Below are 13,078 nucleotides of genomic sequence, written 5' to 3'. Positions count from 1 at the left end.
TTAGGGAAACCCCTTTGTGCAAACCCATCCACAATGTCCTGCACGTTCCCCAGAGTCATGGTTCTTCTTAGCAGGATGCGATTAATGGCCCTGCAGACTTGCATCAAAACGATTCCAACGGTCGACTTTCCCACTCCAAAGTGGTTCCTGACCGATCGGTAGCTGTCTGGAGTTGCCAACTTCCAGATTGCAATAGCCACTCGCTTCTCCACCAGCAGGACAGCTCTCAATCTTGTGTCCTTGCGCCGCAGGGCGGGGGCGAGGTCAGCACACAGTCCCATGAAAGTGGTTTTTCTCATCCGAAAGTTCTGCAGCCGCTGCTTGTCATCCCAGACTTCCACGATGATGTGATCCCACCACTCAGTGCTTGTTTCCCAAGCCCAAAAGCAGCATTCCACGGTGCTGAGCATTTCCATGAATGCCAGCAGCAATTTTGTGTCATATGTGTCAGGCGACTCACTATCATTGTCGGACTCCTCATCACTTTGGATCTTAAGGAATAGCTCAGCTGCCAAACGTGATGTGCTGACGAGACTCGTCAGCATACTCCTCAGCAGTTAGGGCTCTGTTTCCCACAGAAATCACGCTGCACAGAAACCTTTGAGAGAGTCAAGTTGGTGCCAAACGTGGATGTAAAATCAGGGATTGCTGGGATGTGAAGCAATGCATCACGGGCCGTTGGGACAGGAAGCAGAATGACCTGCACCCTCCACCCTCTTCCCACAACCCACAGCGCCAAAATGGGACGAGGTGCTCTGTGGGATAGCTGCCCATAATGCACCACTCTCAACACCGCTGCAAATGCTGCAAATGTGGCCACACTGCAGCGCTGGTAGGTGTCAGCGTGGCCACACTCCAGTGCTTTCCCTACACAGCTGTACGAAGACAGCTGTAACTCCCAGCACTGCACACCTGCAAGTGTAGCCAAACCCTGAGAGTCTTAATAAAATGTATAAGATTGATACTGAATCACATTTCTTTCAGTAAGCAGTATGAGTCTGACCAGCTCCTCCTAATTAGTCTTTGGTTCTTACAGAGTCCATGTGGTTTTGTTAGCTCTGTCAGCATCTTTTGATATCATTGTCCATGATATGTTTGTTTTGCTAACACCCTGCAAAGCCTTACAGGAATGGATAAAAGAGGCCTTTCAGTAGATTTCTTCTTTTCTCTGGAACAGATCTCAAAAGATGAGGAGTATCCTCTTCCTCCTTTGTTAAATGTGTAAGTATAGTGTGGGGGAAGCAAAGACACATTTTGGCCTGTGAGATTACCACTTGGCAGATGATACTCAGATCTAATTTTTTGTTTTGTTTTTTGCCAAACACTGCCTGATAGAGTTAGAGGAATGGATAGGAGCAATCTGGTTTAGACTCAGTCTAGGTGAGACAAATTATTGTAATAAGTACTAGAATGCTTCCAGAGAATTTGGTGGTGTCTGAGTTCAACTTTTATTACAGGGATATGCCAGGCCATTGCCATTACAGTTTTTGTAGTCTGCTGTCATTTTAGATTTATTGATGCTCCTGGATTCTTAGGTACTAACTATAGTATGTATTGCCTTTTCCATCTGTGACTGGCTAGGAGCATGTGGCTGTTCCACTCTTAACTCACTTTGTCCCAGTAATCCATGCTTTAGTAATCTAAGGGCTAGTCTGTACTGGCAATGCTAAAGCACTGCTGTGGCAGCGCTTTCACGTGCTTTGTGTGGTTGCAGCGCAGCGTTGGGAGACAGCTCTCCCAGCACTCTAAAAACACCACCTCCACAAGGGGCGTAGCTCCCAGTGCTGGAGCACAGCTCCCAACACTGGTGCACTGTCTACACTGCCACTTTACAGCGCTGAAACTTGTTGCGCTCGGGGTGTGTTTTTTCACACCCCTAAGCAAGAAAGTTGCAGAGCTGTAAATTGCCAGTGTAGATAAGCCATAAATTGAGGTTTCAACAAGATGCTCTGCTTGGGTTTATCTTTACTGCAGTTATCCCAAGTAATCAGCACCCAAGACTGAGCACTGGTTAGCCTACCCCGGGTGTGAAAAGCCAGGCACTCCCTTGTGTGTGACACTACGACTTCTGGGGGCACATCTCATGGTTCTTTGTGCTGCAGTGATTGTTTCTTTCTGAGTCGTGGACAAACGTATCTGTCCTTTCGGGAAGGCATTGGAGGACAATAGCCCTCAAGTGATTTTGCCTCCTCGCTGCAAAGAGGGCAGATTGCCAGCCTGAGTGAAAGTGCAGCCCTGGCTCTATACTTCCAGCCAGGCAAGGTAGCCTGGGTTGAAAGCTTAACTTAATTCTGGTGGGAGGTTTCTATGGGTGGACTGGAAGGGAGTTAAAGTCAACATCCGAGTAAGAGCCTCGGCCAGTGGTCCCCAACCTTTTTGTGGCTAGCAGCATATTCATGTTTTCAGAAATGCGTGGTGGGCGCAGACAATTTTTCAAGGCTGATTTTGTGTTTGTACATTAAATAATATGAAAAACATCATATTTAATATTACATAATATATGAATCCAGAGAGAAGCCGCGAGGACAGAGAACACTGGTTCCCGCAGCTCCAGAATACTCTGTCCCCAACAGGCGTGGGGCCGCGGCTTCTCTTCCCTGCTTGGCACTAGGCGGGCTCCGTGCCTGCCGGGGCAGGGCCAGCTCTAGGTTTTTTGCCATCCCAAGCAAAAAAATTTTTGCCTGTCCCCCACCCCAGCCCTGGGCTCTCCCACCCACCATTGCTCTCCCCCCACCCACACCCAAATGCACATGGAAGGCATAGGGACTAACCCTCAAACCTTGAACCTGGAAAGGGATGGGGATCTAGTAAAGAGGGTTCAGGCAGAGGAGTGGGTTTGGGGGTGCTTGGGGGCTCTACACTGGCAGAGAAGCGGGATGTGATGTACTCCTGAAGGAGGAGAGGGGGTATCAGAAGGGTTGCAGGGGAAGGGGGAAGTGCAGGACGAGAGGGCTGGGGGAGAGTATAAGGGGAGAGGTGCGGGTAAACGGAGAGTACAAGGGGAAGGGGTTCAGCAAAGGAGCAATGGGGGGAAGTACAAGTGAAGAGGCCGTGAGCGAGGTGGGGGGTGCAAAGGCTGAGAGGGGCAGGCACTGACAGCTGCTTCCCCAGCCCCGTGCAGACAGAGCCGAGAGGACGGACACTGACCCCTAGGTGCCCGAGCCGCAGGGGTCCCCTGGCAGGACAGTATCCCCAGCTGCCCTGCTCCGAGCCAGGCTCTACCTCTCCCCGCCCCTGGCGCTGTGGGGGCCTGGGGCAAGCAGCACGGGGCTGAGGCGGGGGAGGTGCGCGGCAGGCCGAGTCCAGGGGCAGGAGGGGGCAGCTCCCTGGCAGCTCGGGCAGCCCAGCCAGTCGCGAGCCGGAATCCACACCCCCTGCCCAGCCCAGTGGCGCCCTGCACAGCCTACTCGGGCAGGGAAACACTGCGCCGCCCTGGGGAGACTCGCAGCGGCAGCAGGACCCCTCCTCCCTCCCAGCATCCCAGATCCTGCTTCCCTCCCTCCCTCCCTCCCTGGCTCCTCACACACTCCAGGAGCCCCACTGACCACCGCAGCCCGGGCTCAGCTCCAGGGGACGATGCTCTGGCTCTCCAGTGGCAGGGCTCTGGCCAGGGCCGGCTCCCAGCTTTTTGCCACCCCAAGCAGCCCTGGTGTTCTCTGTCTTCAGCAGGCGTGGGGTCGCGGCTTCTCTCCAGCTTAAGCCACAGCCCCGCGCCTGCGAGGGACCAAGAACACCGGCGCCTGCAGCCCCGGAGTTCTCTGTCCCCGGCAGTCATGGGGCCGCAGCTTCTCTCCCCTACTGAGCACTAGGCGCGTGCACATAAATGCCCCGGTGGGTGCCTTGGTGCCCATGGGCACCGCGTTGGGGACCACTGGCCTAGGCTTACTCTGCAGTGAGGACATATGCCTTGAGGCTACCTGAGAAAAGAACTCAAACCTTCAACTGATGTGGTGGAGTGTCACTTGAATAGGCCAGATCACTTTAGTAGTCAACATTCCATGCTCTGTGATCAACACATGTTGTCTGTCTGCTTCTGAGTGCATGTCAAACTGTTCATTATAACCTATGAAATCTAAAATGGTCTGTTACCCAGGTAATTAGAGAGAGAGCGTGTCTCTGTTCATGTTCTGTCACAGGAATTGAAATCTGCAGGGTTGCTCTTGCTATTGGTTCCAGATTTTAAATTGTCCGTGGCCAGAGGTGGTAGGGTGTTCCTGTTAGCCCATGTTAACAAAGAAAGAGATTATTGTGTTTCGTTGACTTGTAATTGATTTTAGTGATGTAAATTTCCCAGGTGTCAAATATAAATTTCTTTGGAAGAATAAAGATTTTTGAACTGAAGATATGGCAGGCAACTATGGTCTTACGCTATGACCACTCCTATACTAGAGCCCAATTTACAGTACAGTAGCACCTTGACACAATTAAAATACAAGTTGGACATGATTGGGTAGATGGGACTTTGCAGAGCCTTTACAATGGTTTGGTAAAACTTTTTAAAACAATGTTCAGTCTTAACTGTGTTTTAATCACATCTGTCCTCTACTGTATTGTATTGAAGGATTCAGTTATTGTACTGTTTGCAGTGTAAACAGGACCTAACAGAACAATGAATTTTTCAAATATTTTGTATAAAAAAGGATGTTTAGTTTTTTGAGTTTATGCATACTCTGTTAGTAATTAGGGATCCTAAAAACAGATCTCATGTTTAGTTTCAAAGGTTTGCAGTTTAACATTCCTGACCTTTATTGGTTTGTGTTATAAACTCAGTGTTTTTAAATGAAGGTTTTAAAGTTTAATTTTCTTTTCTGTATAGGATGTTCATTATTTGCACAATTTACACCAACAGCTCGGTTATGTATTTATACATAAGTTTTGGAACCATCACAGCCTATGGTATAGAATGTCTTATTTAGACAAGTAATAAAATCATCATGACACTATTCTGAAAATTAATGATACGCACCATATATAGTTTTAAAATGTGCTGTTCATTGCCTATTTAGTTTGTGTCCTCCTTGCTCCACCCTGCCAGGACATTGTGATTAAATCATATTTAAAGATAATCTTTTGGCAAATTTAACTTCAGTCCTTTTTTAGTTATACAAATGACTTGCAAATAACAAATGGCTGAAAATTTGAGGGGAAATGGGGCGGACAGCTCATTGCATTTCTTTGCCTTACAAACAGCTGTAAGCTAATTTTCTTTTCAAATGTTAACAAAGTCCTTTCCAGCGTAAACCTCCTATGCCAAGTTTTCATTCCACAATAAGGCTGTGGAAATAGATGTATAGAATAGGAGTGATTGCACTGGGTCACCATAATACAGAGAGAGTTATAGGACACACGACAGTGAGTTTAATTAACAGTCTGAATGTGTAAAAATGCTGTCTTCTATTTTCATTTCATTTTAAGTATCCCTGTCCCGACTGTGCTGACCACGCTAGCAATAACTATATTGTAACAAGGTTACAGTTAGCACAGTTTCCCTGATCTGCATAGGCAGGAGCTCCTTTCTCAGACACTTGACAGCCAAATATTGTTGTAGCTGTACTCCACTAGGTGTATGCAGTTATGTAACATGTTTCTGATTGGAAAACTTCTTGTTTTGCACTGAACAAGAACGTCATGCTAGCTACAACTGTTTATTGCAGTCATCATGGTTTCATTGCTGTGGGCAGGGCATAAGTCTGGATGTTTTTGAGAATTTTATATTGTCAGTACATTTAAATCTGCTGCTGGGCAGGGCTGCAGGAAGTTACGTTTGTGGACTAGACTGTATTTTCAAGTCCTGGGATTGGATGCATCTTCTAGTATATAATTTGTTACTTTTGGGGGAGAGGGAGGAGTGGTAATGGACAACATAAAAGGTGACCTGCAAAGGGGAAAAATTGGGGTTGTGCTTTTCCTTTGTATAGTATGTAAGAAGGGTCTGAAAGGTGGTTTTTGTTTTTTAAACTGTTTTTCCACTTGTTTGTTGCATTACTAATTCAGGTTCTGTTTACGTATAATACACTGATAACTGGTAAAATCATAGATTATTAGGGTTGGAAGGGACCTCAAGAGATCATCTAGTCCAACCCCCTGCTCAAAGCAGGACCAATCCCCCAATGGCCCCTTCAAGGACTGAACTCATAACTGTGGGTTTAGTAGGCCACTGCTCAAACCACTGAGCTATCCCTCCCCCCCATCACATGACAAAAGCTAAGTAAATGTAAGTCAAGCAATTTGAGAAGAGAAGGAGAATTTGTTTTTTGTTGAGTATTGTTTAACTCCAATAACTAACATTGTGGAGAAAAGGATTCCACGCTCCCACACAGGTCTGAAAGCTAGCAATGTACAGTCTCTGAGATATCCAATAAATCCTCCAGCAAAATCAAGGAAGACCAGAATTGACATATATGTAATCAGGAAAAAAAAATTATATATATAATATAATATAATATTTTAAAGAAACATTTTTAAAAAAATCTTTTGCAAGTCACCTTTAACTACCCACTCCAAAGAGAGTTGCTGTCAGGTGGAATACTATGTATGAGAAGATGCTCATAGTTTGTGTTTGATGTGCATTTACAGTGTCCATTTATGGAATTTGGTTTTATGATAAGGAAGAATGCCAAAGAATTGCAGAGCTCATGAAAAAGTAAGTGATGATGGGTAAACAAGATTTTTGTGCTCTTTATGTGTATGTACTTCTGTATATACATGCACATTATATTGCTTGGATGGTATTACACCTCTGAACATTAACCCCATTTATACTGAACTTGTTGAAAATAATATTGTGTCACACATCACTAAATATTATATATTTAAAAATAAATGTGTAAACAATACAGTACCTTTTACATAATTTGGTATCTCTCAAATTATATCAGAATGTAATGGGTCATCTGATTTATTCTCTAAAACCTTACAGATCTATTTCAGAGAGTGTCTCAATGAAAAATTACTACATTGGGGTTAGAATCAATAATTTCCCCGCTCTTTTGGGGGACCTGTAGTTTTAAAAGGAGTAACCGTTACAGGTGTGCAAGAAAAAGAAAAGGGGTAAGTGGGAAGAGGGGACATTAATAAAGAATGCCTGCAGGTTTTTTCTGTATTTTTATATGTCCTTTCTATGTTAACCTTGAACAACTCCTTCTATTTCTCCTCTTTTTTTTAACAAAATGTGCAAGATTAAGTTCTTTGTCATTTTTCTGAAACATAAGGCTTTGACTTCAATATATTTGTTTGCTTAATAAAACAATTTTCAGTTTTTTATAAGCTCTAATTATACAATCAAATCAGAGATCAAACACCTCACATAAAACCATATATATTCTGTGCAACATTTCATTTCTGATAGTATTACTGATGTCCACTCATCTAGCTTTTTCACTGCTTTCTTTAAGAGTCCATTGCTGGCAGAGCCCATCCCTTCTCTGCCTACTGCTCTATATCTGATGGCTCGCTCCTTTACCCTGCTATATATGCCTGCTTTTTGGCAACATTTTATTTGTTTGTTTTTGATGGGAAAGGGGTTGGAGGTCCTTAATTTTTGATAAAATCTTATCAAAGTTTTTGAGGCCTTAGGGTATGTTTACACTGCAGCATACATAGTATGCCCTAGTAGGCATACATACAGTGAGAAATACAGTGGTTTATAAGACAGAAGAAAAAAATCACCACAGCATGTCATACAGCACTGAAGTGGCTAAATTGTGACCCAAGAAATAATTGATAGAGAAACAATTTACAGAAATAAGCAATGATCCCTAGGAAACCTGGGCTTTTAACAGCTAATATTAGTTAACTAGCTCAAGTTGCAGTTGGTGGTGATTAGGTACTCTCAAACTGGTAATTTACTACAATAAAGACTAGTTTTCACATGATTCATGCTATTGGAAACCATGTGTAGTGGTTTATAATAACAGCATTTCATATAGATTAAAAAATACCCTGTAGCTCAGCCAAGTGGCTGTGTGCTAGAACTCTCAGCATTCTGCTGCAATTATAAAACACCTGGGGCAGGAAATTGGTCATTTACTACAAGTTAATGACTGAATTGTGTCTGTTCCCCACCTCCCACCACCAGTCAGAACTGAATAACACAATAAATTCTCTGTACCTTCTGGCTATGGAACCTGTGATTTAGTTTCAGAAATTCAAGTCTTTATGGCCCTGTGTGCACAGAATTTGGAGGAAACTTCATCTTGTCCCCAGTCAAACCATCCTTTTATATAGACTGCAAAAATATATAGACTTCTAGAGTTTTGTTTAGTAATTAAAAACAATCGTGGTTGAACTTGATATTTTCATTTATTTCTGCCTTATGGATTCCCACTTTACCCCTCACTTCCAGTCTAACTCAGCAGGAGCAATTCAAAGCACGGCAGGTGGCTGGAGCAGGAGCCTCTCCAATGATCCAGAGCTCTGGTGATAGCAAGGAAGTGGATATCTTACGTATGCTTACCAAGGCCAAAGATGAATATACCAAGGTGTGTAAAATTTCCTTTGAGCATCATGATAACGTGACACCACCTCTGTTTTGTTTTATAATGGATTTATGTTCTTTTTGTAAAATTACTTTGCAAACACCAAATAATTACAGTGTTGGAGCAATATGCCTGATGTGGTTTTCCCTGACAAAACATGCAAAACAATTTCATGTTTGTGTATCAGTATCTTCTAAGGAAAATACTACATATAGGAATTTTTGTTTTTCTGTGGGGGTATCATTAAGTGATCATAGAATCATAGGACTGGAGGGGACCTTGAGAGGTCACCTAGTCTAGTCCTCTGCACTCATGGCAGAATGAAGTATTATCTAAGTGATGTGTGCTTATGGGATACATTTCAGTGACTTTGATTTTTTGACACATGAATCTACATACTCCTTGCCTATTCATTGGTGCCTCAGAGCTGTAACTTCTTTAATGTGGATGACGTACTCGTGGTGGCTTCTAGCTGCTGGGAAGTTATTCTCAGTCTCTTTGACAAATATCTAATGTCTTTTTAAACATTAGTGTTGGTTGAGAAGACCCCTACCTAGCATGTAAGTAACTGTTTTTAAATGTAGTTCGTGAGATGTAGTTTAGTCATTGATGGATGAAAATGAAAAGGTTTGAAACCTAGTATAATTCGAACCCACATGCTTCCTCTGTGTTCTGGAGTTTCTAAGACACCTAAGTAACTAATGGATTAATTAACTTTCTTCTCTTTATTACTGAGCAGCCCAAAATGTTTTACCTTTCAGATTAGAAGTCTAATCATTTCAATTATTCATATCAATGGTGTAAATTATTCCAGATCCTCCGTTGGATCCTGCTGCTGTTTACTCTCTTTCATATGCAGCGCCATTGAATAATGAGCTCATAACATATAAGAGTTTTGGATCTGGGAATATTTTTTTTTTTTAACACAAGCAATTTAAAGAGAGGTGATTTTATTTCTTTTGTGAAATGTGGTTACTAATAAGATTTTAAGCAAGGCTGTAATGAATTTTCTTGGCTCCCATGAAATGTAGCCTTTGTTTCTTGTGGCAGAGCTGCTTTTGAAACCAGCATCTTGAGATCTGTTCTGTGTAAGAGGTGGGTTTAATGCTTTAAACAGATGACAAAAAGAAGACTTGATATGTAATTTAATCCTGAATTGGTACCTAGGCTTGGATCAAAACTTTGTTGCTTCATATACAATAAAATGTTTACAACTAATTTGAATAGCCACTATTGAAAAAACTATAATGGTACCTTCTGGAAAATCTAGAAAAACATTAGGCTTGTGCTCAGATATCTTTGTGATGAATGAATGATAGACAGAGAAAATTCTCTCTCTCTCCCTTTATTCATATAAATTTATGTAGTAGGATAATAGAAGAGGAGAAATACAAAAATATTTTCCTCTGAGATATTTCTGCAAACAAAGTCTGAATATTTTGTAAATTTGCTGCTGCTGCTTATGCCCCATGTAATCCTATGTTTGTGGCATCATAATTGGTTGCCAAGGAAATATTCTGCAACAGAGCACTTCGCCTTCAGCTGGGGCAAAAGCAGCAGGAACAGCTGACCTGGTACAGACTAGAGATCATGTTTTCATGCCAGTGTCCTTAGTAACATAAAATTACGAAAGGAGGAAGGCGACAAATAGTGACGCACAGATTTATTTTTAAATTAAATCAGGGGTATCATTTCAGAAAAATTTGGGAGGAAAGGTCAAAGTTGCATCAGCATCTAAAACATTGTTATAGGATATATTATATCCTGCAGAGTTCGGAGAAGGAGTAAAAAGTGAAAGACACAATGGAGTATATAGACCTATGAAAAGTCAGAGGAGGAAGGCAAACCAAGGTCTGGGGAGGCAGCTATCCCCCTTGCCTCAAAAGACACCCCTATTTCAAATGCCACTATACTGCATAACTACCATTGTTTTTGACCACTTCACAACTGTTATATTTTCTTGCCAGATTGTCTCAAGACTCATTGTGCTGAAATCAGCTTGTCAAGTGTACTTAACGCTTCTGCATTCTCTGTGATTTGGGAGGATAATGGAAGCCTCGTGAGCCATAGGGTACGTCCATACTACCCGCCGGATCGGCGGGTAGCGATCGATCTATCGGGGATCGATTTATCGCATCTGGTTTAGATGCAATAGATCGATCCCCGAATGCACTCCCCGTCGACTCTGGAACTCCACCAGAGTGAGAGGTGGAAGTGGAGTCAACGGGGGAGCCGCGGCCTTCGATCCCGCACCGTGAGGACGGGAGGTAAGTCGAAATAAGAGAAGTTGACTTCAGCTATGAGAATAGCATAGCTGAAGTTGCGTATCTTACATCGACACCATCCCCTCCCCCAGTGTAGACCAGGCCATAGAGTAGGAACAGACAAGATAAACAAGCAGGTTTCAGTGCATTCAAGAGGTCTGTTTTCTTTCATTGAAGTCCAGTGGTAAAATTCTCCAAAGAGCCGAAGTGACTTAAGGGCATGTCTACATTGCTGTACAGCTCAGACTAAGTGGGGGTTGAATAGCAGTGTGCATCAAAGTGCTGCTCTGTAACTCCGTGTGTGGATGCTGCATGCACAAACTTTAAAGGTGAAGTAACTCCAGAGGGACCTAACAAAGATAGGTGAATAGACAACACAATGACATATGCCATTCGGTGTTGATTAATGTAAAGGAAACTTTTCTTAACACAAATATCTATTTTAATGTTATTGGCACACTCTTCACTCTTCCATACTGGATCTTCAAATTGCTGTTCTGATGTTGTCTTTCTACGTCATCCATATGTAACAGGTTTTAAAGGGCAACTGCAAAGCAAAAGTGAAACTTTAGTTAAGCCCAGATTTCTGCCCTCATTAACCAGGTCTTGGGGCATTGAGCATAGAAATCAATATAAATTCTTGCCTTCTGTGAAATCCTCTTGGTACTTCCTAATTCATTTGAAGAGCTCCTAAAATTCACAATTGTGTGCTATCAAATACCACAGTCTGCACTTGGATTGATGAGACTTTTGACATTTGAGATACCCCAGACATCTTCAGTAGTGTATACTAACAAGTTTTTACACTGAGGGTCAAAAATTGTAGCAGGTTAGCTTATATAGGTCTCTGTGTTGAATGCTGCCCACCCAGCCTAGCCAGAGGGCATTCAGTACAGCATTTTATAGTTAACTCGAGTTCCATTTTTGCTTTGCAGTTCTCCTTTCAGGGCAAAGTTTACTATTTGGTTGTCATAGTTTCCTAGTCCTGTTGCTTGAAGCAGTTGCTGACCTTATGCCCAATGGGCACAGCATGAAGGAAGATTCAAGAACTGAACTAACGTTTTCTACCTTGCTGCTAGCAGCCCTTTTAGCATGTCTGTGTTTGTGCCTCCAAAAACCAGTGCTGAAGGCAGCATCTGATCCAGAGGTTGAAGCAGAACAGCAGGATCGCAGGTGTATGAACTGAACTTTGATTCTCCTTCATGACATTTCCTCACCCGAGCACTATTGTAGGAGTTACATGCCTGTCCACACAGCCACTGAACTATTTTGAGAAGTAGTTGGCAGTTAGGGCAGTTCCCTCAAGCCCAGCATTCCATAGAACCAGGACATAAATACCCTGCCTTCTCTAACTCCCCTCAAGATCTTCTTTATTGGCCTCCTCATGCAGTCAGTGAACCAATCTGTCCCTCTCTTTCTCATTAGTTTTCCCATGGTGATAGGTGTATTAGAAATGGATGCACTGGATAGTTTTCAGTCCACTCTGCCTTGTATATCTCTCAAGTTTATTTTTAACTGTTTGATAGCTATTCTGGCTTATGATCAGTCCTTTGAATCCTGCCAGTTTTGCATCTGCTACTCAGACCACCCCATTGTTTCTTTAGTAGTAGTACCACCATAGGACCTAGGAGCCTTTGCCATGTCCAGGACCTCACAGTGCTAGGCACTGGATAGACACAGAATGAAAAGATGGTCCCCACCCCAAGGAGCTTACATTCTAAGACAAGAGCTAGTACATGGATATAGACACATGGGGGCGTACAACGAAACAGTAAGACATGGGTCAGCATGATAGGCAATGGTCTCTGAACACCAAAAGCCTAAGAGCCCGATCGTTTTAGTAATTGCATAGGAACTGTATCAGACCCGGGGTCCATCTGTTCCATTATTCTATTTCCAACAATGCATAGAACCAGATGCCTCAGAGGAAGGTGTACAAGCCCAAAGTCAACAATTAAGGAATGATCTGGACATAAGGAAAGCTTTTTCCTAATATTCATCTGTTTAGAGGTTGGTTTATGTTCTGAAGAATGAGGATTTATAGCTCCTCCACATTTTTGTTTGTTGTGTCTAATTAACTTGTTCTTGTTATTAATACAAATATTTAACCCTTCTGTGAATCCTGCTTATCTCTTGGTCACAGTAGTATCTTGTATCAGAGTTCCACGGGCTAATACTGCTTTCTTTATACAGTGCATAATTTCCTTTTATCAAATTTACATTTGTTGTCATTCAATTATGAGAGGGTAAAGAAAAGCATTTGATTTACCTTTTCTGTACTATTCATTATTTTGTTTACCTCCGGCATGTTTCCTCTTATTTGCACCTTCTCTAAAC

At 42.7% G+C, this 13,078-nt stretch overlaps 1 protein-coding gene across 4 annotated transcripts in view; it reads left to right on the top strand.

Moving 5' to 3' along the window:
- Window positions 1–13,078, top strand: part of DCP1B (decapping mRNA 1B) — a 74,041-nt gene that overhangs the window by 44,611 nt on the left and 16,352 nt on the right. For 3 of the 4 annotated variants that reach the window (XM_032796716.2, XM_032796718.2, XM_075069571.1), the window contains 2 exons: window positions 6,577–6,643; window positions 8,345–8,480. In XM_032796716.2, the coding sequence (XP_032652607.1) occupies window positions 6,577–6,643; window positions 8,345–8,480 (203 nt within the window). Of the gene's footprint in view, window positions 1–716; window positions 1,222–6,576; window positions 6,644–8,344; window positions 8,481–13,078 lie in introns of those variants that run through there. The other variant, XM_032796720.2, reaches the window with a different exon arrangement.

The sequence above is a fragment of the Chelonoidis abingdonii genome, chromosome 1 (genome assembly GCF_003597395.2).
Source record: "Chelonoidis abingdonii isolate Lonesome George chromosome 1, CheloAbing_2.0, whole genome shotgun sequence".
Taxonomy (NCBI): domain Eukaryota; kingdom Metazoa; phylum Chordata; order Testudines; family Testudinidae; genus Chelonoidis; species Chelonoidis abingdonii.
The sequence above is the reverse complement of the archived record's forward strand: the minus strand, read 5'-3'. Positions and strand labels throughout refer to the sequence as shown.